General features: G+C 43.2%; 1 protein-coding gene across 4 annotated transcripts; it reads left to right on the top strand.

The window, feature by feature from the left end:
- Nucleotides 1-701: 701 nt before the first annotated feature.
- Nucleotides 702-27210, top strand: mllt1a (MLLT1 super elongation complex subunit a). 4 transcript variants are annotated; one of them, XM_085136932.1, is made up of 12 exons: nucleotides 702-863; nucleotides 7269-7449; nucleotides 8203-8285; nucleotides 11403-11546; nucleotides 13667-13792; nucleotides 16443-17093; nucleotides 17354-17441; nucleotides 17591-17702; nucleotides 18172-18271; nucleotides 19358-19426; nucleotides 21399-21470; nucleotides 21563-27210. In XM_085136932.1, exons 1-12 carry the CDS (start codon nucleotides 852-854, stop codon nucleotides 21686-21688), a joined length of 1764 nt encoding a protein of 587 aa, XP_084993058.1. In that variant the 5' UTR covers nucleotides 702-851; the 3' UTR covers nucleotides 21689-27210. The 4 variants fall into 4 exon arrangements, with proteins under 4 accessions (XP_084993058.1, XP_084993056.1, XP_084993057.1 ...); XM_085136930.1 differs by having other exon boundaries at nucleotides 19358-19435; XM_085136931.1 differs by having other exon boundaries at nucleotides 703-863; nucleotides 17351-17441.
- Nucleotides 27211-27427: the final 217 nt, after the last annotated feature.

Genomic DNA, 27427 nt, shown 5'->3' with positions numbered 1-27427 from the left:
TTAGCTGACATCAGTGACCTTTAAATGCTTGCTTTTTGCCAGCGCAGGAAGCGTTCGGGTCATTTAAAGCACTGTAACGCATTGCAGGTGAGGCAGTGCATTGAAAGTATTCTGCAAAGTCATAATACTCTGCGTGAATAGCAGCTCCTATACATATTCTGTATTTATTGGATTCATATTTATGATTATTTTCAAATTGTTATTGAACTATCTGCCATATTTTAGACTCTTATTACATTTCCTAAATAAATGTGGTGTAAAAACACTGTATGTGTCTGTGTTTACTGACTTTCCAGTGGGTTAGATTTGAAGCTGTAGTTTTTAATATGGCAGTTTTTACAGGGCAGGCAAAGAAAGACATGTTTTTTAATTTGTAAATATAAGAGGATTGTAAGAGTAAGATTAGGCTGGTTGTTAGTGCCATCGATTTTGCGTTTAGGACAAGAAGAGCAATAGGTAAAATCTGAAACCCAATACGATTGAACCCCGATTAATCAATTAGCATGCTGTGCATTTTACAATTGAAACAGAGCTGTAGCCATTGGGACAGGCTCGCTGTCACTCCAGAGAACCACCAGAAAATGCTTTAATTGTATTTGCAGCTCGGGGACTGGCCCGCCTTTTGCGATCGCTGGTTGGCTGCTTTCAAGAGCGCTTCCAATTGCCGTTCTCCTATTGGCTGAGAGAGCTTTCTGTTTTGGTAGCCTGCCAGATGCCGTCTGCGAGGGGAGGGAGCCGTCTGCCTTCCGCTTTGGGCAGAAGGATAGACACACAATGAGTAGACGAGGCTGGGTAGAAGCTCCACTAACGCCGCTGTAAATATATCCATCATTCACTGAGGCCAGAGAAACATGGAGAACCAGGTAGAGTGGCTTTTGTGTCTCCCGACGCTATATGAACTTTTCAGGCTCTAAATGGCAGCAGGCTAAGCGCTGGCTGGTCAGGAATGAATCCTCTGTTCTGCTAGCCAGAAGAAAAAAAATGCTCCTGCTGCTAATGAACTCGTAGTTGTTTGGCTCTGGAGCTATGCTAGCTGGGCACTCATACATCGGTATTTACCGCTAGCTGAGCTCAGTCTACTACACCATTCAGTCAGTACCGCTGCATAGCTCTAGCCACAGCCAGGCACACAAAGAGAGCTACAGCTACTGCTTTGCTGGCTTTAAACAGCACATGCACAACGTTAAACAGCACGAAGACCAGTTTGAAGTCGAGGTTTTGTACCGCCGAGCTAAGCTAATCTACCTATGAGGACAGTGTCGGCCGTTGGCTAAAAGCTAAGGAGTCGCTACAAGGCGCCGGGGGAGAGAAACCTGGAGAGGCGGGTGTTGTCTCCAGTGCCAGCGGCCTGAAACCTTAACATACAAAGCAAATAAAACCAGCAATCTGCGTACAGCATGCAGTGTCTGCATTATTTGCCAGCACTTGGTTAATGTTTAATGGTCATCACCTTCGTGTGGCATGGTGAAAAACTGACAGGCTCCGTGTGTGGCAAATGTTGAGTCCAGTAAAGATTTGCTGCTTATTATAAAGCAGAGAAACCTCAGTATAAAACATAATTTTAAAGGCTGGTCTGTAAACTTTGTGATCTTGCAGTGTCGTGCCTCGACATTTTGTGCAATGCACATATAAATTCGCGCAGTTAAAATTTATGACACCATAAAAAGGTACCTAATTTATTTCACAGAAACAGAAAAGAGGCTAAACCAAATTACATATCTGCTAACTGTAAAGTAGATGCTGCTGAATGGGTTACTCTCAAAATGCCTGAGGCTATTCAGGACTTACTTCAGATGGCTAGGCCACACACACCCATGGAAAGTGGCTCAGCCACTTTCTTGGAACGGGTCTCCGCTCTGCTTTGGCCCCTTTGAAGTTTTAGTGCATCCAGAGGAAGTCTCCTGCTACAAGTTAAATGCTTTCTCTAGCTGTACTTGTGCTACGCATGTTACCTTTGTTACATGGGCAAGATTTGCAAATAGCTTTTCCAAACACTTTACACAAATACCACGCGCACTGGCATTTCACGTGTACACATTCAAATTCTACCTTGATCAAGGGCACAGCGATGTCATTTTGTAGTGTGTTCCCATTGAATGGAGTTGCTTTGTTCCTAAAAGTGTTTGCAGTGAGCATGTCTGGCCTCACTGATCCAAATGCACTTCAGAACACTGAGATATATTTGCAAGGTTGTTGGACTAGATCTCATTAGGTTTAAATTGCTCTTTCAGACCCAAGTTTAGACTAAAAATGGGGAATTCAATTTATTGCATAGTCCAATATCATGACATTAGCAGCGGGATAGCAGCTTGATTAGTCATACAGCTTTCTGTGTGGACAGCAAAGGAGCCCCTTTTTTTCTCTTTTCTCGTGCTCTGATCTTTGTGGCATGAACGCTGCAGTTGAGATGACAGGATGAGTGGTCGTGCAGCTTTTCATAATCCTCACACGCTCGTTCGCACACCCTATTTCCAATGCTCACTTGTTTTCTTTGCAGATAGGCTATTTGTGACTCCCCTGTGGCTCCCAGGGATTGACCATTTCCCAGTACAAGTAACTGTTTCACCTCTATCCACGTTATCTCGTAGATTGCGAGGTACGGGGAAAGAGTTCAGCATCCCCACAAGACAACTGGTGTCGAGCGCGCTTGTTCGTCCCCTTTCAGGCAAACTTTCTGACTTTTATTTTAATCGTTCATTTGCTGGAAGAGATTAACACGGTCATGAGGGGTGTTATTTACATGGCAGCTGGGAGTTCATTGTTTTCATGGGAGCCAGGGTGTCTGCCAAAATTTGTATTTCCCCTCAATTGAAGCCCTGTGTGAGTGAAAGAGAGAGGGGGCATGCACGCATCATTTCAATATCGGTGGCTTTGTGTTATTTATTTTTTTATCCCATGCATTGGCTTTGATGGAAGTTAGCTGAATAACTGTGTCTCCACACGCCTGTTTGCCCAGCTTATTTTAGTAGAACTAAACTGAGATGCAGTTTGACACTCTGGTTCCTGTGTATCTGCACCAGTGTTGAGTTCATTTGTGTCTTCATAATTCTGGCTTTTTGTTGTCATGAAGTTTAAACTGTTTAAATATTATAAATCATTTTGAATCTTGTGGTGAAATTTTCGTTGCTTCTCTGATTTGGTTTGGGACATCTGAATATGTCACCTTAGATTTGGAAATGTGTAGACGACAGAGATTTAATAGCTTAATTTATCAATTAACAACTGAAGAAAATAAATCTATAAACTAACTGATAATAAAAATAGATGTTAATTGTAAACTTTCCTGCAACTGCACCAACAAAATGTGTTTAATGGAAGAGTACACTTCTTGTTTCATCGTGTTACGGCGTTATCGATAAATCGGCTGATTGTTTTCTTAAATGATGAGTCTGAAAATGATCCAGTCTAATAATCAAGGCAGTGGCGTCAGATGACTTGCGATGTTCAGCCATCACCCCACAAAAATATTCAGTTTGTTGTCAAAACAAATGAGAAAATATTTCTCAAGAAGGTGAAACGAGAGAATATTGATGTTTTGATTTATCTTTTTAGTCATCAAAAACTTCCACACCTATTTCTGACTATCAGCTAATTAACTGCTCACCTCGGGACGGGTTTCTCTGTCTCTTTCTCTTAATTCGTTTCATTATTATTATATTGCACGCACTCCTGGAGCTAATTGCTTTTTTCTTTCTATTTTTTTCTGCTTAAAAATTGTGAGAGATTTTTTCCTCAGTGATTCTTCATTTTGCTAAAGGATCAATCATAATATCAGAGAATGAAGAAATCCTCAAATCCCCTTGTTTTAGTTTTTATTTATATTTAAATGTTTTTAAACTTTACTTGTTACTGAAATCACCTAATTTTAGGGCTCATTCTTTTTTGTGTGTTTCCGAAGCGCAATCAGCATCTTCCTCTTTGGCTCGTTGTCATCCTGATTTTTATGTTTGCTTATCACAACCCTGATTTTTCTTTTATTTATTTTTTTTAAACCAGCTCCTCAGGGGGAGGGGGCACTGATGATTGGAGGGAGTCCATGGCGGCTCGCTGTGGGTGTGGTGGAGTCTGGAGTTTAAGGGCATTACTGCCACAGAATGGCCGGGCAGAGCGCCAGGCGGGGAGGTGTATGTGCATGCCTGTTTGTGTGTGCGTATTTGTGTGCGTTCGTGCTGGGGAGTGCCAGACCAGCTCATCTCAATCCTGTCCCCTCTAATCCCCCCGCTCGGTCCCAGCTCACGAGCTCCTCGGTGCAGGGGCCAAATCCCCACATTCTTCAGTCCTCCCCTGGACATAAAGTGCCTTTCTGTCCCCCGCCTGCCTCCACCCCTCGCTTCCCCTCCTGCGCTCTATCTCCACCAGCGCTGTGTCACTTGCGTGGTCCGCTGCTGTCATTGTTCTTGGCAGACAGTTGTGGCCCAACAACGCGACCCTCTTCTGGACAAACCTTTTGAGATTGTTCTGCTCGGGCACCTAATCACTCCCATTCCACTGGGAGCGTCCCTGCATGAGTCCGGCTTTGTTTCTGTCCGGCCCCTTTCCTCTCGAGTGTCGAGTCCTAACACTCGAGAGATTCAGAGGTTTTGTTCAAGGTGGAATCGCGACCCAATGAATAATTGCTCCGTGGATTAATCTCACAACTGGCTTTGCTTATGTTTATTTCATAAGCTACCTCAGCTTGGAAGGTGTCTCTGCTGCTGTAATTTATCACTGCCAGGGACCGGGATGCAGCCAATAGCACGGGGCTTTGACTTACAGTCATTATCGATTGTAATGCAGTTGATAATTGACTTAAAATCTGTAGACAGTTGTTATGATTAATAGCCGACTCTATAAAACAACTGAAGTAAAGGTCACGGTGACGTCATCGCCCAAAAATGAAAGATTTCCAGTTTTAATCGTATTTAATTGTTTTGCAGTTGGATACAATGTTTTCAGGACCAAACCAAAAGCTGTTGTTTAGCCAAGTGTCAGAAAGCCAGAGATTCATTATGTTACAGAAACAAGAGGAGAGATGGCCGACAAAGTCTGGCCACGTTTGGCTGTAGTTGTTAAACTGACTGAAAATCTTTGCTGTGTTCAGTGATGCTCTGAGTTTTATTAAGCTATTAAACTATTTGTTAGTAAAATATAAAAATGAATGAACTATTCCATTAGTATTTATTTCCTCTTTATTTGCTAGCAGGTTACTTTAGTGTAAGCTAGTGCTGAATGATGTTAAAGGTGAAATAATCTGAGTGTGTCAAACCAACTTAAAACTGTGTGAGCTGTTTTTGTTTTCTTCTTCTTAATCATTAATCGAGCAGTTTAGCGGTTAGCACATTCACCTTGCATGTGAAAAAAATAAAGTGTGGTTTGAGTCTGGGAGGCTACACAAACCCAGCCTCAGGGGGTCACGAGCTGAGTGCCTGTCCCAAGCCTGGATAAATGGGAGGACTGGATCAGGAAGGTCATTCGGTGTAAATCAGGCCCAATCACACATGCAGATGTCTCTTTGTGGTGATACGTTCAGAAATAAAGGTGCTGCTAAAAGCACCTTCTCCTTTATCATCTGTGATATCAATCCTTAGAAAACAAATAAACTACCGCAGATTTTTAAAAAAATTAATTTTAATTTGTGGGTCACATAGTGGTGCATTTAATGCTGTCACCTCCTGAGTTTGAACCCCCCGCTGGGGGTCTTTCTGTGTGGAGCATGTACCCGTGTGCCTGCGTAGTCCAAAGAAGAGGTGGGAATCACCAAACATCCCACGATACGATATTATTGCAATTTTTAAAAATATTTTGCGATATTCAGATTCTGTACATAAAGGTAAACTTTATCAATATTCATTTTCTCTAATATCAAAGTCTCACACTCAGTCTTTCTCTCATTTCAGTTTGATTGTTGACAAACTGAACGGTTTGTATTACAGTCTAGTCCAACTTAACTGAATCAACCATCTGGTACAATTATAGCTATTCTGAACTATGCAGTTTATGAAAACTATGCAGCCCCTTCAGCAACTGAAGAATTTGAAAGTAAATTAAAACAAAATATAATTTTACATTAAATAAAAAAGTTTTAAACTTGATTAAAATAAAACATGTCTTAAATTAAAATAAGTAAACTGTCATGTTTATTGCTGCCAAAAACAAGTTAAACACATTTGGACAGTGAAGGAATGTCAGGATTCTTGCTCAGAAAAAGGATCAACATGCTCTGAAGTCAGAGCACAAAAACCTTTTTGTAACAAAGTATCGATTTCTGCTGTCCCTGTATCCATACATTATTAGCAAACAAAATATCACCATACTACACAGTATCCATTTTTTCCCCCACCCCTAGTCCAAAGACATGCATGATTGGTTAATCAGTGATTCTGAAATAGATGTAAGTGTGATTGTGAGTCTGTTATCTCTGCAATAGACTGTCGAGGGCGTACTGGACAGCGGTTAAGAAATATGGATGGACGGACAGATATTATTTGAGTTGGCCTCACTTTTCCAGCACAGATGACATTTAACAAGCTTTTTAAATGAGTTAAGTTCAAATCAAAAGATGGTTAGTCTCTAACAAGACAATGGAAAATATCGGCTCAGCGTTTATGTATTTATTCTCATTTTTTCACCTTTTTGCTGACTCGGAAGACCAAAAACAAGAAGGTTGCATAGAAAATAAGGTGCTGATTATTAGTTGGTTGCAAACTAGGAGGTTTATCCTATCGGTGTCCTGTGTTGTATAGATTTAAAGCCCCTTGACTTTGGCTGATGAATAAAAACCAAACTGAGTGACAGTATTGTCTGGAGGGAGAAGCCAGTTAAGTTCAGGTTGCCTTTGTCCCATAAAAATCTCAAGGGATTAATTTTCTGTGCTTTTCTCACTTCTACGTGACACAATGTCAGTATGAGTTTCTCAATCTCTTAAATCTGAGTTTTGTTTTTACAATACCTGAAATTATGGTTTTGCTCCCATGCCACAGCCTGTCCTTTATCCTGTCCTCCTTCTCTCACCCCAACCAATCACAGCAGATGGCCCCGCCCCTCCCTGAGCCTGGTTCTGCTGGAGGTTTCTTCCTGTTAAAAGGGAGTTTTTCCTTCCCACTGTCGCCAAAGTGCTCATAGGGGGTCACATGATTGTTGGGTTTTCTCTGTATCTGTTATTGTAGGATCTACTGTACAATATAAAGCGCCTTGAGGCAACTGTTGTTGTGATTTGTTGCTGTGTAAATAAAACTGAATTGAACACCTTCATTCTTGGTATTTAAAGTACTCTGTCTGTCTCTTTTCAGTGCACTGTGCAGGTAAAACTAGAGTTGGGCCACCGAGCTCAGCTAAGGAAGAAGGTGACATCAGAAGGCTTCACCCACGACTGGATGGTGTTTGTTCGAGGCCCAGAGACCGGTGACATCCAGCACTTTGTAGAGAAGGTCGTCTTCCGCCTGCACGAGAGCTTCCCCAAACCCAAGAGAGGTAGGACGGAGCAATAACGACACGTAAACATTCACACAACCACACATTTTCCTTCTCTGCTAGTTTATTTTAAAATCTCACACAGTGAAAACAGCCGGCGATTTAAAAGAAAAGGCGCCGAATCATTGAGAGGGAAACGGTTTTGTTTTTCACTCCTTTTTGTGATTTTATACAGATGACACATTTCTTCCTGTTACATGTGACACGTGAGAAATTAATCAGATTTCTAAATGTTGAAATGAGGTTGTTTGTTGGAGGTCAGAGTGAGGGCAGGCACGCAATCCTATCAGAATAAAAGCATGCTTCTCACTAGTTTGCACAAAGATAAACTGTACCGCTGTGACAGCCCAGTAGGAGTATTGTTGTAATTAATTTTCTCTTTACGCCAATAATTAGTCCACTATCATTTAATGCTAAAAACACGCAATCCTATCAGAATAAAAGCATGCTTCTCACTAGTTTGCACAAAGATAAACTGTACTGCTGTGACAGCCCAGTAGGAGTATTGTTGTAATTAATTTTCTCTTTACGCCAATAATTAGTCCACTATCATTTAATGCTAAAAACACGCAATCCTATCAGAATAAAAGCATGCTTCTCACTAGTTTGTGCCGCCGTTTTGTTTTTGCATCCCTTTAAATTAAGTAATGTGAAAATATACGGGCATATTGTGATCTCAACAGAGTTTGTTACAGTCGGTGGTTTATTTATTTTCTTTATTGGGGGTTAAAAAACATATTTGTCTCTCTGCAGTATGCAAGGAGCCTCCGTACAAAGTGGAGGAGTCGGGCTACGCAGGTTTCCTCATGCCTATTGAGGTTTACTTCAAGAACAAGGTGAGAATACCTGAAGGCCACCCATCACCTGGGTTATATGTGGACTCCCTTTTGTTTTTAATGTGTTGGAATCTAAACTTTAATCTCTATAAAGTCTTTTTGTCAATTTTCAAATGCATTAGAAAATGTTAGTTTTTCTAAAAGATCATTTTTACACGTAGCTGAGCTAAAATGGTTAAAACAGGAAAAAGCAGAGAGAAAAATCTGATGCTCTGCAGAGGCTTGCAGGAAAACTGGGGGGGTAAAAAACACTGACCGCTGCAAATAACGACACAATCGCCTCCCTTAGAGATGCATCTCAGTCTGAATGGGACTTAAGGCTGCCTTTACATTCTCACAGGAATGCAGCATATAAGGAGAAATCAGGCTTTTCCAGCAATACTCATGTTAATCGGGTTAACTCCTTAACTTGATAGAGAAAACTGGGTTTCCCTTTTACTTGATGTGCACGTAATCAAGTTACCGTCTAAACCAGGAGTAATGCAATTACTTGTGGCCGTATAAAGGCAGTGAGGGTTCAGAACCCCTGGTGGAAAAATATGTACACTATAAATCAGAAGTATCAGCTCTCAATAATCACATAATTTACTAATTAAAGGCTGGGCTACTTTTTATCCTCTTATGGAAAATCAAAGGTAGACTTTAGAAAGATTAGACTGGAAGCAGAGCCCCCCAAAGCTGAGTAACCAGTGATTACTGGCAAGCAATTATCAAACCTGTAGTTTATGAAACTAAGTTAAGTACGCCTGTGATTTCCACTTAGATCGGCTGCACACGCGTGATTATAAGATTCTGGACTTGTTAGGCGTGACTTTCTGCACGTCTAGATCGTGGCTCCACATGACAAAGTGTTGCTGGAGGATTTGAAGTCATCATGAGATGAAAGCTTTTAATCAATAGTTCTATTAAAGAGCCTCAGGACAGCTAATCAGATCAGATTTGTGGTGGCTGTGGCCATCATGGCTGCTCTGAGAGTTTGCACAGATCCGACTTGCAAAAGACCTGCATATAAACAACATGTCATAAAAACTGCAGCAATAACCTTTGCATGAAGAGAGATGCGGTGAATATTTGGAGCACTAGATAAATTTGTTCGGTCATATCTAGAATCACAGTGTGTGCACTCTGACTGAAGCGTGGGCTGGACGTGTGATTACAGGTGACTGCACAAGTGCAAAGGCGTTAGGAAGGCGACGTTTATAGATGGTATTATTATTTGCTGCAGACCAAAACACTGGCTGCATGACTCTCGGCCTCCAGGAGCTCGTAAGAAGGAATATCCCCGATGGCTTTCAGAGTACCCGAGTGTGCTGGCTGACACTTTTAAAATATTTTACAGGGAAAAGCAACGATGTCATTAACCCTTTAAAGCTGGTCAGAGCAGCACGCTCTGTTTTGCGTAACTATTTTTAAATCCTGGTAGCTCTGCAACCACGTGAGCTAGTGTAATAATTTTTTTTGCATATGAAACCGGAGGAGTTGTACTTACATCTTATGCCATCAGCTTGTCCTCGGTCACAGTTTCCTTCCACATATAACTTTGCAAAAACTGCATAAAAAGCACTTGCAGCAACAAAAACATAATATTCCAGAAACACGCTTTGCCGATCCGATCAGCTGTTTGTAACACTTCCTACGTTGGAATAGACGTCAGCGCAAACTATCACATGTCCTCCATGACCTGCCCGAAACCGGAAGTGACATCATTTTCGCGGAAATGTAGTTTTTTACCATCAGGGCCTCATGAGTCTATACTGGTGTTTTTAAAAGTTATGTTTGACTTTATGACTTTCTGTGTGGTTTCTGGGATGCTTAGGACTCATATTGCACTGCTGGAAATAGTTTATTTTGATGCATATGCTGCTTTTTTGCAAATTTGCACTATAATATTTATTTTTGTTTTTCCTGCAGTGTATAAAAATTGGTGTATTTCAAAAATAAAACTATGAAGACACTCAAAATAAATTTCCTGTGGTGGGAAACTATTTTGTGCAACTTTTTTGTATTTACAGTTTTGAGGGATAAGCCTCTTAAATTTCTCTAACTAGAAATATATGTTAAAAAAACAAAAACGATTTTCAATTTTTTTGTAGTTTATTGCACTTTTGCAGACACATTATTAAAATCTGGGCTATAATGGTTGTATTGATGTATATCAACTTGAAATGCTCCCAAAAATGGCTCCACAGCATGTAAACATATAATATAAGCTCTGGCGGACTTGGTTCTATGGTAGGTCTTAAAGGGTTAAAGGCAGGCAAAAAGTAACTAGAGTAATGAAAGGTGTGCTGACATCTGGTGCATTGAATCGCGTTTGCTGTGGCTCCATTTGTGATATAGTAACTCAAAACTGTCGGTTTTTAATTTGACATAAGGGCAGATATCTTACTCTTGTACTTTAAAGTAATGCGATTACCTGAATGTTAAATGATTCAAATCTGTAGCACCTTAAAGTGATATTGCAGCAGAGTGCGCTCCTGTGGTGAGCCGTGTTATAGGATCAGTTTCACTTCAGGAGAAATGCTCGTATGCAGTCCTGTGTTAGCAAAGGCTCGTCTGGTGTGGAAACAGTTGTTTCTATTAGTGACGAGTGAAGTTATCACACAGCACTGGCATCTTTATGTCAGCCATTGAGAAGAACGATGGAGGAACCGCTCCGCTTGCATTACGATACAGGGCCTGTGCGCATTAGTGTGCCATCATCTTCTGTGGTTCTTTGTAATGTTAAACCTTTGAACTGCTTCCAAAATTGCAACATCCTCCTTTTAAGTGCGAGTAGCTTCTGTAAACAATGAGACGAATCTGTCAGGATGATCCAGAAAAGACTGAAGAGGAAAGTAAATATTAGCGACCATTAAGCCATCATCGCGGTTACTTAAAAAATTTATTTATAAAATCTTTTAAGAGTGCCTGTGTCGCTCCGCTCCGTACAGCTTCCCTCAGGAATGTTTCTTATCAGCGCTCCAGCTCCAGCATTGTCTCTGCTCTGTTGACTTTCCGGGTTGACGGTGCAGTCATTCAGCTTTTATTGTGTGTTGTGAAATGTCTACGACCGAGTGCCACACGTGCTGCGTAAGGACTTCTAAAACCTTCATTCTTTTTCTTCTCCCTGTTCAGGAGGAGCCCAAAAAAGTGTGTTTCAACTACGACCTTTTCCTCAACTTGGAGGGCAACCCACCAGTCAACCACCTGCGCTGTGAGAAGCTCACCTTCAACAACCCCACCAAAGAATTCAGGAGAAAGCTGATCAAAGCTGGAGGGGTGAGGCTGCCTGACACTTTGGCTCGTAGCCAGGCTGACTGACTGAGAGCTAAATGGCTGATCAAAGTGAATATCAGACGCTAATAGTAGCACGTACGCCACACTGTATTTTAGCGTTAACGTGGGAGGAGTCGTTGGCGCTAAGTGTTTTTTTTCCTGTTCTCGACTCCCATTTTAATCCTTTAAGAGCCGCAGATAACCCGCATTGAGGAGATCACTTAAAGTCTTAAAAAGCATTGATTTACGTTAAAAAGGGGTCTTAGAAGGAATTAAACCCTGAGATTTCACTTTGTGCTCTTTTTGTGTGTGTGAGAGAGATCGGGAGCTGCTGGGATGTTGCACACGCCATTGCCCGAACGCTAAATGCGGGATTGTGTGAACACGAGGGCGCTGAATCGGTTTAGTCAGCACTGCGGCTGATAAATAAGAAAGTGTGACTTAAATAATCCACATATGCTGTAAATTGTTACGTTGTTACATTATTTGAATCAATTCTATAATTAGAAAACGTTTATGTCCCTGCTGTTTCCCCCTAATGAAGGGTTTTTTTTATACAGTTTAAAAATATCTTTAATTTGGCTGAATAGTGTGATCCTGTTTAGGTGACCTCACGTCAGAGATTCATTTTCACCTCCTAAGAACTCTTTCATAGCATTTTTAATGTATTTTTGCTGTTTGGGCTGATTGAGACCTGATGAATGTAAAAACAAAGATTTACGTGATTATTTTTTATTTATTTACCTGATTTTTGTTTCTGAGAAAAATGAGATCTGCATATTTAAAATTTTGTCCTAGGACAGGGGTGTCAAACTCCAGGCCTCAAGGGCCGGAGTCCTGCAGGGTTTAGATGTGTCCTTGATCCAACACAGCTGATTTAAACGGCTGAATGACCTCCTCCACATGGCTGTATCCCAATTCAGGGTCTGCAGCCTTAAAGTACGCAGCCTCAACGATCCTCAAGGGCCGCGTACTCAAAGACCGCTAAGGCCGGAAGTGCGAGGCTTGTGAAATGGGACGGTCTAGCCTCCGTTGCGCTGCCCAGGTTGCCTAGCAACCATGATACTAACAGCTGGAAACGTTTCATACAGCTTTGTTTGACAGAAATGAAGGAGAAAATCTTTTGTTCATTTGTTTGTTTGTTTCTACATGAGCTTTGATCATTCTCTGTAAGATTAATGTCAACTATTGAACAGCGTATATTTTAAAGTAAAGGCTTTAAAACCAAGTTAGTACAAGCGTCACTAATGTCACATGACTTTGCCGACATGTGACCAACAGTAATGTTTTAATGTTCTTCGTTATTAAACATTTGCACATAAATAAGTGACATCATATTCAGTACTTACTTAAAGTTTACTCTTCGGTGCCCCTCATCCGCCATTTTTTTTTCGGCAAAATTATCCACACCCACCGCCGCGCTATGCATTCTGGGATATGTTGGGCCACGAAGTCTACACCGCCACATCCTTAAAATTCAGGGAAATGAAGGACGCATTTGAGGGCCGCATTTCGAGCAGCCTTCGAATTGGGACAGCCTTCGTCGCGTCGCTGTGACGTAATCGGCCTTAAAATGCGGCCTTTAAGGCTGCAGACCCTGAATTGGGACACAGCCCATGTCTTGAAGTTCTCCAGAGGCTGGTAACGAACTAATCATGTGATTCAGGTGTGTTGACCCAGGGTGAGATCTAAAACCTGCAGGACACCGGCCCTCGAGGCCTGGAGTTGGACACCCCTGTCCTAGGAGGTTAATGTAACTCCATGGTGTCGATGTGTAAATGCTGTAGTAGCCGTTAACCTCCAAGCCCAGAGTAGTTGTACATTTAAGGTGCTGCACACCATGAACACTCAGTTCATCGGAAATTGATCAAACTTGAGCTGCAGGAAGTGAGGACAGTTTTTATCTCGGCTGCTGCAGCGCGTCTTCCTCAGTATATGCTTCTCTAATACATTTTTATTTGCACATATTCTGATACATTTCTTATCTTTTACACTGATTCGGTTTGATTTTCTTTCCAAACTGAGTATAAAGCCCATTTATAAATCTATCGGGGAAAATGAACATGTGTTTTGCTTCAGTTCTTAGAGCTTGCATCTATTAAAGCCTCTTTTTTGAATTTCAGGTGTTGGTGGTCCCCGAGGGGGCGGAGGCCATGTCAAGGCCAAGCCCAGACTACCCCATGCTCCCCACCATCCCCCTCTCTGCCTTCTCAGACCCCAAGAAGACCAAGACCTCTCACGTGTCAAAGGTTGGTGAAGAAATGATCCCGTTAGACCGTTTTATTTTCTCTCATTCATCTTAAATTTATAATCTGCTTTATTGGTCAACTCCAACGATTGCGTTTTCTAAAAACACACACACTGTCTGGGTAAAAGACATTAACAAAATCATTAAATCAGCCTTCAAAACAGCCTGACTCAGACTTCTAATCACTACCAGCTGTTTTTGAGCATCTGTACGCAGAATTACTCAGCCTGCCAGGAAAGAAGGGATATCAGAAGAAAACGGGAAACTGATCCCTTCACGTTTACTCTACCAGCTCACAGGCCAGCACAGAACCGACCTGGCACGGTCTTTCTTAAAAGTAGGAAGGAGATTGTTTTTTAAGTCGATTCCTTCTTTGATAAAATAAGGAGCTGATAAAGCGATAACAGGCCGCTGTGTTCTTCTCGTACGCAGTCGTTTGTTAAAGCCTCACGATTGTGGCACGCGTGCAAACGAATGTGTTTTTATTTCGACATAGAAACGCGCGTTTCATCAGTCCCGTGATTATCGTGGCACGAGTGGGCGTTTGCTGAGCACCAGCTCGAGCTGGAACGGTTTCATCCAGCTGTGTCCATCTGCTGACACAGAAAAACTCGGCGCAGGAAGTCTCTGAAGACGCACGTGGCCATTTTCTCCAGTTTAACAGCGAATCAATATGATAAAAGCTCTAATGTGTGCATCAACTTTAATAGTGTCACTTTGAAGAAGCTGTAAAACTGTTTGCTGATGAGTGGGCGCTGCTCTATTAAAAGCCGCTCTTGTGACTCTGTGGCGCGTTTGTTTGCACATTTGCATTTTTATGCCTCCGTGCCGGTGACAGCTGTGTGAGGAAATATGCTTCGGGGTTGACGATGTGTTTATCTGCCCCTTTCTCACGACCGATGTCTCAGCAGCTCTTTGAGGAAAATTATTCACGTTTGGCACAAACTCAGGGATTGGTTATTATCTGCTGGTCAGAGTCACTAATACACCTTTTCGGTCATTTGTTGAGATCAGACAGAAATGTCAACTTGTTGCACTCTGACTGATTTTTCCTTCACCACTCAGTAGTGATGAACTTATGTGGGGTCAGAAGTGAAAATTGTCACCTTAAAACCGACGGCTTGACCAATGATCCCAGCTGGACTCGCTCTGCTCGGCGTGCCCACTAAGTATTTCAGCAGCACCTGATGATACGCAGCACTGTTGAGGTTGAGACCTGTGTCTCTCACCTCCTCTCTTCATACTTTGCTTCCTACTCTATAAAACTATTAATAAACTTGGTCTGAGAATTGTTAGGATTTTGCAGTGCACGACAGTCTTCTACTAAAGACTGCTGTGTGGTGTGGAAGTGTGACGTCAACGGTAAAGCCATCTGCGATTGGTCTTGCAGGGAGCAACCTAAACAAGTAGAAACCCTGCTAAAGGTGGTCCAGAGCTAGAGGTGGGAATCACCATACATCCCACGATACGATATTATCACAATACTTAACGCACGATACGATATTATTGCAATTTTAAAAAATATTTAGCGATATTCAGATTCTGTACATAAAGGTAAACTTTATCAATCATCATTTTCTCTAATATCAAAGTCTCACACTCAGTCTTTCTCTCATTTCAGTTTTATTGTTGACAAACTGAACGGTTTGTATTACAGTCTAGTCCAACTTAACTGAATCAACCATCTGGTACAATTATAGCTATTCTGAACTATGCAGTTTATGAAAACTATGCAGCCCCTTCAGCAACTGAAGAATTTGAAAGTAAATTAAAACAAAATAGAATTTTACATTAAATAAAAAAGTTTTAAACTTAATTAAAATAAAACATGTCTTAAATTAAAATAAGTAAACTGTCATGTTTATTGCTGCCATAAAAAAAAAGTTAAACACATTTGGACAGTGAAGGAATGTCAGGATTCTTGCTCAGAAAAAGGAGCTGATCAACATTCCACAAAAACTTTTTTTGTAACAAAGTATCGATTTCTGCTGTCCCTGTATCGATACATTATTAGTAAACAAAATATCACGATGCTACAAAGTATCGATTTTTTTTTCCCCACCCCTATCCAGAGCTGCACGAGTCAAACCTGGAGATGTTGGAGGTTGTGGGGGGCGGCGGCTAATGTTGTTTCCGAAGCTCACTAGAAACGGAGCCGTCATTGATTTTCCGTATGCTTCGTCTGCTGCGACAAATCACGTATCACATTTGTCCAACACCATCAATACGTTTCAGTGTGTTTCACGCTAACCGGATTCCAGCGACGCTAACGACATTCCCATCAGCAGCAGCTCCACATAGCCTTGCTTGTTAACAGTTATAGCTAGCTAACAGAATCGGCTAAGATCTCAAGCCTATTAATGACCAACATGCTGGGACTGAAATTGAGGATGTCCTCATTCAGCTCTGAGCGATGGGGAGCTTCATACAGCTGTTAGGCAGATGTTATTCTGTTTACTTAGACTAATTACTGAGACAGTCACATGTAATGTGATTACATGCCAGACTGGAAAGGCTTGATTTGGGAATCTTGGGAGGACACGGTGCGTTTGTACTCGAGGCAGCTGAGCTGATATTCTGTTTGCGGCTGTTTGAGCCGAATGGTCGAGGAGAAGAGTCGATGATGATGATGTTGTTGTTTCTCTCTGTAGGAACCCAGCAAAGAAGGAAGTGGAGGCAGCAGCAAAGGACCCAAACCACACAAGTTAACCAAGGAGCACCGAGAGCGGCCACGCAAGGACTCTGAGAGCAAAGCCGCTTCAAAAGGAGACAACGATCGAGACGGAAGCAGCAAGCCTGGCCGCGATCCTTCCTCTTCCTCGTCCTCGTCTTCAAAAAAGCCGTCAGACATCAAAGTGAAAGATGTAGAAGTAAAGGTCCTCCCCAAGGCGGCCTTCAAGGAGCCTAAAATCACACTGAAGGACTCAAAGATGGAGGGGATGTCTCCGAAAGGAGGGGGGGCCGGTAGCGGCGGGGGAGGAGGTGGCGGAGGGCCGCCGGAGCCCAAAGCACCGGGGAAACGGCCGTCCACGGTGGAGTCTCCCAAACCGAGCGCTAAGAAGCAGAAGAAGGCGAGCTCCGAGGGGCCGAAGGGGCCCGCCGGCAGCGGGGCCTTCACAGGAACCTCCCCCCGTGTGTCGTCCTCGTCCGCAGCAAACCAGTCGTACGCTGAGAAGAAGCCTCCGAAGGAGAAGGGTCGCTGGTTCCCGAGCAAAAACGACACGCAGGAACTGAAAGAGGCCAAGAAACTACAAGACTCAGAAGAGTCGAATTCAGAGGATGAAGCATCGTCAAAATCAGAGGTAGGAGGACGAGACGGTCGCTTCAGTCGAGCTTTGAAACGGGGAAATGTTTGATGTGTAAATTCTCATCGTAGTCGTTTCAGCTCTCGTACTCTCGGCTGCAGTGAGGTGTTTACTTGGAGACATGATTAAGCTTCTCTTACCCGTCCATTTAAAAGAAAAAACAATGATTTCATCGTGAGCCCATCTGATACTCTGTCCCATGAGTGTCGTTATTGTCTCTTCATGGACTCGTTGATCTCTCCTTCTCTTTACAGCAGTCGGTTCCCTCCAGTCCTTCCACTCAAAGCTCCAGTTCAGATTCCAGTTCAGACTCTGACTTTGAGCCGGGACAGAAACAAGGACAAGGTACGGTTCTGTCAACTACGACCCATTTCACATAAAAATAGAATTTCATTAGATACGATTATTTAATTTAATGAGCAAATTTAGACCTTATACAAATTTTGGGTGCTGAGAATGATGGGAGATGATGGTTCGTGTGACTCGTCACTCAGGCCCCCTGCGATCCATGGTGGAGGAGATCCAGTCTGAAGAGTCGGATGATGATGACTCCACCTCAGAGGAAGAAACGCCCATCAAAACCAACCCGCCTAACCGCGACTCTCGGTCAGTCCCCCAAAACACATCCACTCTTTGAGCTGTCACGCGTTCCTACACAGACATTAGTGACAGAAACATGCACATCAGTGAAGAAGTCGTTAGCATAGCACTCAGCTTACATGTGTGACACGCTATATGCATGTTTTGGGCTTTTTAATGCTTTTTAAGGTGTTTTTATCCTGTAAAAAAGGAGAAATAAAGCAGTGAATATGCACTGTGTCTACGGGAGAATATAAGCTGCACAATATGCATCAAACAAGTCAAAGTTGGAGCGTATTAACTGATCATTTTTCCCTTTTTATAGTTATGCTGAGTAGCTTCATGTGCAAAAAGCATTACTGTACAATTGTTATGTTATAAGGCAAATTCTACTCGAGGGTTAACTCTGCTTACAATAAACAGTAGGAGCAGGCGAGGCCTGTGTGTGTGTGTGTGCATGTCATTGACCTCTGACCTCGCCCTGTACCCCTGTCAGACTCAGCCTGGACAGCGAGAGTGACAGCAGCGACGGTTCCCACCGCCCCAGTCGAGACCCCGCCCCGCCCCCACAGAAACACAGCTCCTCCAATAACAAAGTGAGTCACACAGACCTCATTCTGCTGCACACTTTATTAACCCTTTAAAACCGGTCGGAGCAGCACGCTCTGTTTTGCGTAACTACTTTTAAATCCCGGTAGCTCTGCAACCACGTGAGCTAGTGCAATATTTTTTTTTGCATATGAAACCGGAGGAGTTGTACTTACATCTTATGCCATCAGCTTGTCCTCGGTCACAGTTTCCTTCCACATATAGCTTTGCAAAAACTGCATAAAAAGCACTTGCAGCAACAAAAACATAATATTCCAGAAACACGCTTTGCCGATCTGATCAGCTGTTCATAACACTTCCTACGTCCATCAGCACAAACTTTTGCATGTCCGCCATGACCTGCCCGAAACCGGAAGTGACGTCATTTTCGCGGAAATGTAGTTTTTTTACCATCAGGGCCTCATGAGCCTATACTGGTGTTTTTAAAAGTTATCTTTGACTTTCTGACTTTCTGTGTGGTTTCTGGGATGCTTAGGACTCATATTGCACTGCTGGAAATAGTTTATTTTGATGCAGATGCTGCTTTTTTGCAAATTTGCATTATAATATTTATTTTCGTTTTTCCTGCAGTGTATAAAAATTGGTGTATTTCAAAAATAAAACTATGAAGACACTCAAAATAAATTTCCTGCTGTGGGAAACTATTTTGTGCAACTTTTTTGTATTTACAGTTTTGAGGCATAAGCCTCTTAAATTTCTCTAACTAAAAATATATGTTAAAAAACAAAAACGATTTTCAATTTTTTTTGTAGTTTATTGCACTTTTTTGCAATTTATGTAATTACTATGCACTTAATGCAGACATATTATTAAAATCTGGGCTGTAATGGTTGTATTGATGTATAGCAACTTGAAATGCTCCCAAAAATGGCTCCACAGCATGTAAACATATAATATAAGCTCTGGTGGACTTGGTTCTATGGTAGGTCTTAAAGGGTTAAAGGTGATGCTTAAAGCGGTCTGCATTCACCTGGCTCGCACTTGCATTCCTGCTCCTTTTTTTGCAGGTGGTCTCATCAGTATGCCCCCCCTCTTACCATCTTTTACATCTTTCTGTTGTCTCTGAACTGCAGGTGTCTGTCCGAAAAAGCCCAGATTCCTCGTTTCGCTCGGAGAAGGTGATGAAGAAGGGATACGACAAGGTAGGAAGGGTAAATCAAACTTTTTATGCCTAAACCTCACACACACACACACGAGGCTTTTAGACAGCGTTCGGGGGCCACATTAATGGATTCAAGATGCAGTAATGACCAGTAAATTCATCCATTATGCAGACAGACTCTGGCCTTTGAACCCATAAACACATCTTTCTTCTTTCTTCGATGGTTAAAGTCATGTTTAGGTAGCGTTTGGTAAACTGATCTTTATTTTGTTGGAAGAGTCCAAAACGTCAGTCCCTCTAAACATGTTATGGTGTCAATCAAAGAGAAATCCATGTCCAGCACCAACAGATTATTAATGTTTTTGTCTCTTTGAGTTACTAACTTCACGATGTTGATCAGACTCAGTTTTTCTCGTGATTGTAGTTATTTATTTATTACCCCGGCTGCTGTATCTTTGTGCTTCTTACACCGCTGACGATTTGGGACCAGATCTTCCAGATGTTGCTCCATGAAGTATGAGAGTGTAAAACCTGCAAATGCTGCATTTAAAAGCCCCCAAAATCTGGAGAACACATGCGACCCTTTATAGATTCCCCCGTGAAGATTTATTGGCTGAGGTGGTGACTGAACCCCCATCAGCACCTCATTTAGACTAAACGTCTAAAAGCAGAAGAGATTCTTTGTTCCTGCTGTTACCTCCTGCTGGGATCGATTACCACGAAGCTAAGATGGAACATACTGATCGGTTGATAACGACAGAACTGATGCGTCTTGTCTCTGAGTCAGTTTAGAGTTCCCAGTTTTCCCAGATGGTTCGTCTCGTGTATTTCATGCATGTGTCCTTTATCTCCCCGATGTAGGAAAAAAAATCTCTCTAGAGTCACAATTTTGTTCTGACAGAGTAGGAAGACTCTTAAACACTTTATCATCATTAGGGATGGGTATCGTTTAGGTTTTATCCGATAGCAGTGCCAAACCGGTACTTTTGAAATGGTGCTTAAAGAATGGAGAACACAAAATTGGTCCAAAAACCTCTCATGTTCAGCTGTTTTTATTGTAAAAAGATAACAATGTTAGCCTTTTCTGCAGCTATGGGGCATATATGGTATCACTCTTGGCTGGAAGCAGCTTAATCAATGGAAAAAACACAAACTTTGTCCAAAAACATCTCATGTTTAACTGTTTTCCACTTTTTCTTTGGTCATTTTAGCCTTTTTGTCCAGGGTGAAGGGAGTATCTGCCATCAAACAAGAAGACAGCCGCATGTAGCTATGATGATGTTTGCTAGTTCACCTTACATGCATTAATGTAATAACGTGGTTAGCCTACTCAACGTAAATTACACACGAACAACATTAAGCTACTCACGCAGAGAAGAACGGCTGCTGCTGCTGCATCATCATCCTCATCATTTCTGCTACACTGGCAGGGCTAGGGGCCAGGACTCTCCTCTTTGGGTTTTTGGGGGATGTTGCTAACTCCGGGTCGATAACAGGCACCACACCCGCAGTAGATGCTCGGTGTGAGGTCTCGCAGCAAGCTATCAAATACGGCGCATTTCTCGGCTTTTAAAAAAACGCTATGCGTCGCCAGGTGTTTCATCAGATTTGAGGTGTTACCTCCTTTGACAGCATCACAGTATCAGCTTAAAGCACTTGTTGCAGCTGCTGAGTTTGCATCTTTTGCTGTGAAGTACAGCCAGACTTTGACCGCTTCGCCTTGGGCATTTTTAATCTGTAGCTCTGCTCTAAAAGAACGTACGTACCTGGACCCGCCTACTATCCTCGGAAACGTAAAACGATTGGCTAGAATCTAAAGTGTATCACAGCTCAGGAAAAAAAAGCACCGAAATGTGCGCTGCTTTTCAGTCTGGTTACTACCGTTTATGACAGAACTGGTGCCATCATGGCACCGGATACCGGTACCCATCCCTAATTATCATCATTATTATTATTATTTTTAAACTCCTTGGACTTTATTCTCCTCTTTTCCGTCCTGTCCCATGGAGCAGGCCTACACAGAAGAACTGGTGGACCTCCACCGCAGACTGATGGCATTAAGGGAGCGTAACGTCCTGCAGCAGGTGCGTGCTCGAACATCACCCTGTGATGCTGATTCTGTGAGCGTGCGGTGCTAACGGTTGCCGTGACGTTAACTGATCTTCCTCTCTATCAGATCGTCAACCTGATCGAGGAGACGGGCCATTTCAACGTGACCAACACCACCTTTGACTTTGACCTCTTTTCACTGGACGAGTCCACCGTCCGCAAACTACAGAGCTACCTGGAGGCGACCACGTGACAGGAAGTGGAAGCCGGCCCGCGGATGGCGGAGGCGGCCTCGCCGCTGCGTCTGCTCTTTCGAGAGGAGACGGGCAGCCGGATCCGTCGCAGCTCTTTCGTGGGACTGACTGAACCTTCGAACAAGCACACACGAAGACACAACTCCACCACCTACGCTCGACGCCGGGGAGAGAGCCGGAGGAGGAGCAGCGGGCGTGGAAGGAGACGCCGGAGCGGCAGAACTCCGTCTGCAGTCAGGATTTTCACTACGCGTCTCTCGTCTCGCGTCTGTGCAGTGGTGTGGAATTCACCCCACAACCCCTCCTCCACCCTCCTGCACCCTCATTGCTCCCGCCTCTGCAAACCTAATACTTCCCCCTCCTCCTCCTCTTCCTCTACATGCACACTCCTTACTCGGCAGAACACTCCGATTCTTCCCCCCCACCCCCGTTGTCAGCTGGAGCTCATTTCTCTCTCGACATCTTGAGTTGTGTGTGTGTGTGTGTGTGTGTGTGTGTGTGTGTGTCCGAGCATGTGTGTGCAAGCACTGCTGAGGTTTAAGGGGAGATGTTGTCTTTGTGGTTACTGACTTCTCTGTTTGCTTGAACACAAACAGCCAGTTTGATGCTTCCCCCGAGCGTACACCAACATATAAAGAATTAAGGTAGCACTTTACTTTATTAGCCACCTGTTTAACATTAATAGGTACATAAACTTCAAACAAATGGATTGTGACACACTATAATGTAGTTGTAAGCAGATGCGCGTTTCCTCATGTTATCATATTGATCAGAGTTTAGGAGTTAAAGACTTTTAGTTCTTGTTTTAAGAGGTTTTCATGCATGAAGCAGTTCTTCTTCTCTTGTTTTCCTCTCACACGTTAGAGCAGTAAAAGATTCACTTACTGAAAATACTACTAACGTGGTTTGGGCAAGGGTTGCAGTCGCGGCGTACGCACCAGAGCGTTAGCTGCTCTGTTTGCACGCGATCGGACACGACGAGAACGTTTTAGAAGAACGCTGCGCACCGGAGAGGTCCGGTCTGATAATTGTGCCCACTTTTTGTTCTAAGCCCGGTTTGGGTCTCTGCAGTAAAGATTTGGGGACTGGTCTTTCACTTGAATTCATTCCTTCCCCTCTGTGGCAGTAAAAGATGGCGCACGCGTCTTAGAAACTCCTGTAAATAAAAGCCAGAAAGCCTTTTAGTCCCGACTCTAAGCTACAAACAAAGGCGGCGTCCTGTAGGAGAAACGGATCATACACTAGACAACCACTGTTATATTTTACTTTTTTTAAATAGAAATAAGTTTGAGTAACATAGTCCCGTTTCAAGGATTATACTCGTCGTCTAAGGTCAAAGTGTCTGTCTGAACAGCGGGTGTGAAACCTCGGTAATTATAGTGTGTTATAAACCAGTTGTTGAGTATTTGCAGTGCTCGCGAATGCTCAGCGTGAGGCTTTAAAGCAAAGCGGTACCGAGATTCGTGCACATGTTTGCCTCCCGGGTCCTTCCAGCTTGAACACTGTACATGAAGACACTGAGTCGTGTGCTGTTTGTGTGCGTGACTGAGCTTTCTGTCGTCCGAACATCTGAAAGCGTTCTCCTCAGTTCCCCCTCTCCTTCCTCGCACTGAAAGCTGAGCCTTGACCTCCTACCAACAGCGACCCCTCCCTTCGCTCCATCCCTCCACTTCACCCCCCCTCGTCCACCTCCTCCCTTCCTCCCATATCGGCGTGCATGAAAGGGCTCGACTGCTCGCAGCCGGAGCAGCGGAGGGTCACTCCTGAATTGCCTTTTAAGTGTTGGGTCGGGCACGGTAAGGTGGGGAGAAATGGGGGGAGGGGGGGTTTAAAAAGCCGTGAAAAAGTAGCCATACTTGTCTCCCTGATTCCAAAAATTACAAAAAATAAATAAAAAATAGGGGCCACGCTTTTTTACATTTTATTTTTCTACAAGTGCATTTTGTGTATTTATTCCCAGAAAACCTGTGAGCTATGAATGTATATCGCTTTTACTTTTCTACGGCTAGAAACAGCCCCACTCTAGTGCCTTTTTCCTGCGACTTGCAGTGTGTATATGTGTGTGTGAGTGGGGAGGGGGTGCGCTCTGTTAGGCATGTCCACGCAGATTGAACACCCCCACCCCAGCCCCCTCCTCCCCTTGGGGAAACTAGTATTAATTGGACTGCCTGACTATCCAGTATTTTCCTAATAGCTTCCATCCCTGCTTCTCCTCTGCATCTCTGTAGGCTGTCGTCCCTTTTTATCGATAATATTCCCACTCATCGAGCCCTCTGGGAATTTTCAGAAGGCCAGTTTTGGAATTAGGTGGTAGTTCCTTCCAGTGCGTGCTGTTCAATAGGCTCCTCCTTCAAGCAGCGTTAAGCGTACCAGCTAACAGCCAAGCGTCCGATATCAACGGCATCGCTAATAGATGTGAATGCAAGAAAATAAAGACGCTGGTCTTTATATCAGGAATCGGACTGATGGTCTCACAAAGCTGGCTTCTTCTAACGAATCGGATCAGTGACTGTACGCTGCGTGGCTCAGTCTGTTTAAATAATGATGGTGATCAACATATTGGCTTTATGTACTCAATATCTCAAACATTTAAGACGTGTTAAAAATAGTTTATCCCAGAAGTAGTGATATTAGAGACTAGACTGTGTTTTGTTTATTTTAAAGCCAATATTGATATTAAAGGCTTTCAATAATCTGATCTAATTATAATGTAAGTTTATATTGAGCGGTTTTCATTTTCTTCCCCGTTGCTCTGCGGTGCTTCGAGCCGGATCGTTGGTGTTTGCGAGCCTACTGCGGCTACGTAAGCGTGCTAGCCGTGGTGATTTACGCATTAATGATCAGGACCAGTCAACAGAGCACTCGAACAAAGTCAGAAGTGACAATCATCAGTAACGCCGCTTTAAAAGTTCATTGGAAAGCACGTCGACGCACTGAAACGGTGTTAAATGATGGAGGTCGACTGCTGTAAAGGTTTTGTGTAGTTGAGAGTACTTTGCACAGTGATTTGAACAATTTAACTCTAATTGAATTGGCAAAAACTATCCTCGCGTGTTTAGTGTGACCTCATTTAACAGACACCATCCCACCAGGTCGGAGAAGCTCCGCCTTCTCCTCCCGCGGTGGACTAAAGGCCAATCATTTGTATGCAATAGTTTTCTTTGCATCAAACCGCACTGTAGAAAGATCGTAACAAACCAGAGAAGCACAAATGTCGCTTTCTTCTCTGTGTAATCGAGTCCACTGTAATATCTACTTATTTTTAGCTCTTAGTGTTTGATTGTTTTCTCTTTACATTCTTTGTATTTACTGTATATCGTTTACTTGTTTTTCTGTCTATGCTCTATATATCTATAACGCTGCTGCAGAAGGTCCCCCTAACGGGACCTTCAGTTTTATCGAACATTAACGACACTACTCTTGATCGTGAGTAGCTTCCTGTCGCGTAATCTGAACAAACGTCTGCTCGACACGTTCAGGAGCCAGTTTTGTGAGGCCCAAACGAGTCAGGACCGAGCACGAGTTCTGGACTCGATGTTGGTTTTTGTGGCCCCCTTTAGGCTTCACGCTCTCAGACACCAGCCCACTGATCTCCTTCCTCGCTTTTCCTGTGCTTCTGCCCTGACGTTCCGATAGCTTTAATACTTCGCTCTCTCCTTCTGTTGCCTGCCTGGCTCGGCGCCGCACTCCCTCTGCCCTTACCGTAGACGCCGCACGAACACGGACGATGTCTCAAAATCAAAACCGGCATCAGCGCCGCCTCATGCGCCCTGCAGTAGCCCCCCCTCCCGCCCCTCCCTCCTTCCTCCCTCTGCGCCACCTTCATTTTTCCCGAGGTGTGCCTCTGTCAGCAGAACTTCAGGCCCGAGAGTGAATTTCGCAGCCGTGTGAGTGACGATGGTGCATCTTGCGTGCGTGTTTGTCAGCGATGGGAGAGAATTTCCAACGAACAACTTTCCTCTCTGTCCTCTGTGCACCGATGTGGGAACTTAGAAGTCCTAGTTCACGAACTCTGACCTTTGACCGGGCGCTCATTCGGTCCCTGTGGTCGTGACGGAGACAGTGAGTTAAGTGGGAGAAGCCCCACTACGTACCCACAGTCAACGTTTTATTTATGGACCTCTGCACTTTTGGCTGTGATGACTTCAGTACTTAAGTAGTTACCTAAACTGTATTTTTAAGGATTTTATACAATATTTACATGCAATACAATATGAATTGAGTTTGTTTTGTTTGCCAACCATTTGTTTCTTATTTAATTGTCTTTTATTTTGGCATGTGTTCTCGCTATTATTCACAAACATGCCTGTCGATCTGTTTTAGGCATAAGATGTTGGGGATGTTCCCTGTAAAAATTAGTTTTTTTGTTTTGTATCATGATTCTGATGACAGCTGAACACAGAGAAGCACGTGTTTGGGCGGGCGGGTGAAAAACAAACAAAACAAAACTGCTGGATGAGCTAAACTTTATCACCCTCCGAGTACAAATAACTGGACCACAAGGAGGGACGTGAGGAGTCCACACTTTGGTTCAGCAGAAGACAAACGGTTTGTTTTTCTGTCGTGTCCAGTTTGGGTTTTCTGCACGTTCGTAAATGTGCGTCATCTTCATTTTTATTATGTTAGGACAACTTGAGCCTGAGGAAACACAACATAGAGAAACAAGAGTTGCAAAGTGGGAGGAGATGCTCTGGAAGTTAAAGTGCTTTTCATTTTTCCTGGTTTGTTATTCGTTTAAATGTTTGAACCCCTCTCTGGCTTGGATCTGCATAAAACACTGAAAACTGTCTTAAATATTAATATCTGTCTCAGAAGATGTGCTTTAATGAACTGCAACTTGCAGCAAGCAGTAAAGATGACAAGCCTGAGTGATTATCGTTAATGTTGAGGAACATTATAGAAGGGAATGGGAGGTAGATGGGAGAAACCCCCCAGCTGTCCTTTCCCTTTGCAACTCTGTGCACAGGGCTGTGAGAGTGGAGCATTTCAGCTGAGTCTATATTATATATAATATGTGTTTAATACAGCAAAGGTAGATTATCTACTGTGTGGATCTTTAGAGGATGAGGAAAAAGCAAAAAAACAAACAAAAAAAAATAGAGAAAATGGTTCATTGATAATGTGTGGAGATGGGCGGGGCGGGAGGGAGGGGCATGTGCAGACGGGGTGTTTCCTGTGTCAGTGGTTGTCATAATGTGTCTGTGACAAGGGGACAGGGTTGCCTGTATTTATAAAGGGTTTGATTATTTTTCTTTTAAAGGGGGCGGGGCGAGGGAGGGGGGAGGGCGGCGTCTGAATCCATGTACGAAGCGACGAATGGCGGGAAGAACAAATGAACTGGATGGCTGAAGAACAATTTGGTATTTTTGAAAAAACAAAAAAGGAAAACAAACAAACTTGGCATTACAACGCCACCATGTGGCCGTATGGTGCAAGTTGTTAACGAGGACGAAACATGTTATTTTAATGTTATTTTTATGTTGAAATCATATTATTAATAAAGTCATTAAGTACTGTTGTCCCCCCCTCCCCGTGTGTCCGATCCTTGACCGCTGCGTGACCCGCCGCAAGGGTTCGAGGAAAGTTCACGTGACGGTCATCGCAGGCCGCAGGGTTAAAAGGACAAGCAGCTCATAATGGTCGTGATGCATTGGCCATCTATTGAGGAAATACGGCTGTAGGGAGGGACAGTTATTGGCGCAGGCTGATCAATAACCCGGGAGGCTGCGTGGACCTTT

Source organism: Neolamprologus multifasciatus, chromosome 17 (assembly GCF_963576455.1).
Source record: "Neolamprologus multifasciatus chromosome 17, fNeoMul1.2, whole genome shotgun sequence".
Lineage (NCBI taxonomy): Eukaryota > Metazoa > Chordata > Actinopteri > Cichliformes > Cichlidae > Neolamprologus > Neolamprologus multifasciatus.
Note: the sequence above shows the minus strand (reverse complement) of the source record. Positions and strands in the feature narration are given on the sequence as shown.

Coding starts and splice junctions, on each gene's coding strand:
- mllt1a (XM_085136929.1), top strand. Junction 17,703..18,171: donor CCGCCTAACCGCGACTCTCG/GTCAGTCCCCCA, acceptor TACCCCTGTCAG/ACTCAGCCTGGACAGCGAGA. Junction 21,471..21,562: donor AGCGTAACGTCCTGCAGCAG/GTGCGTGCTCGA, acceptor CCTCTCTATCAG/ATCGTCAACCTGATCGAGGA.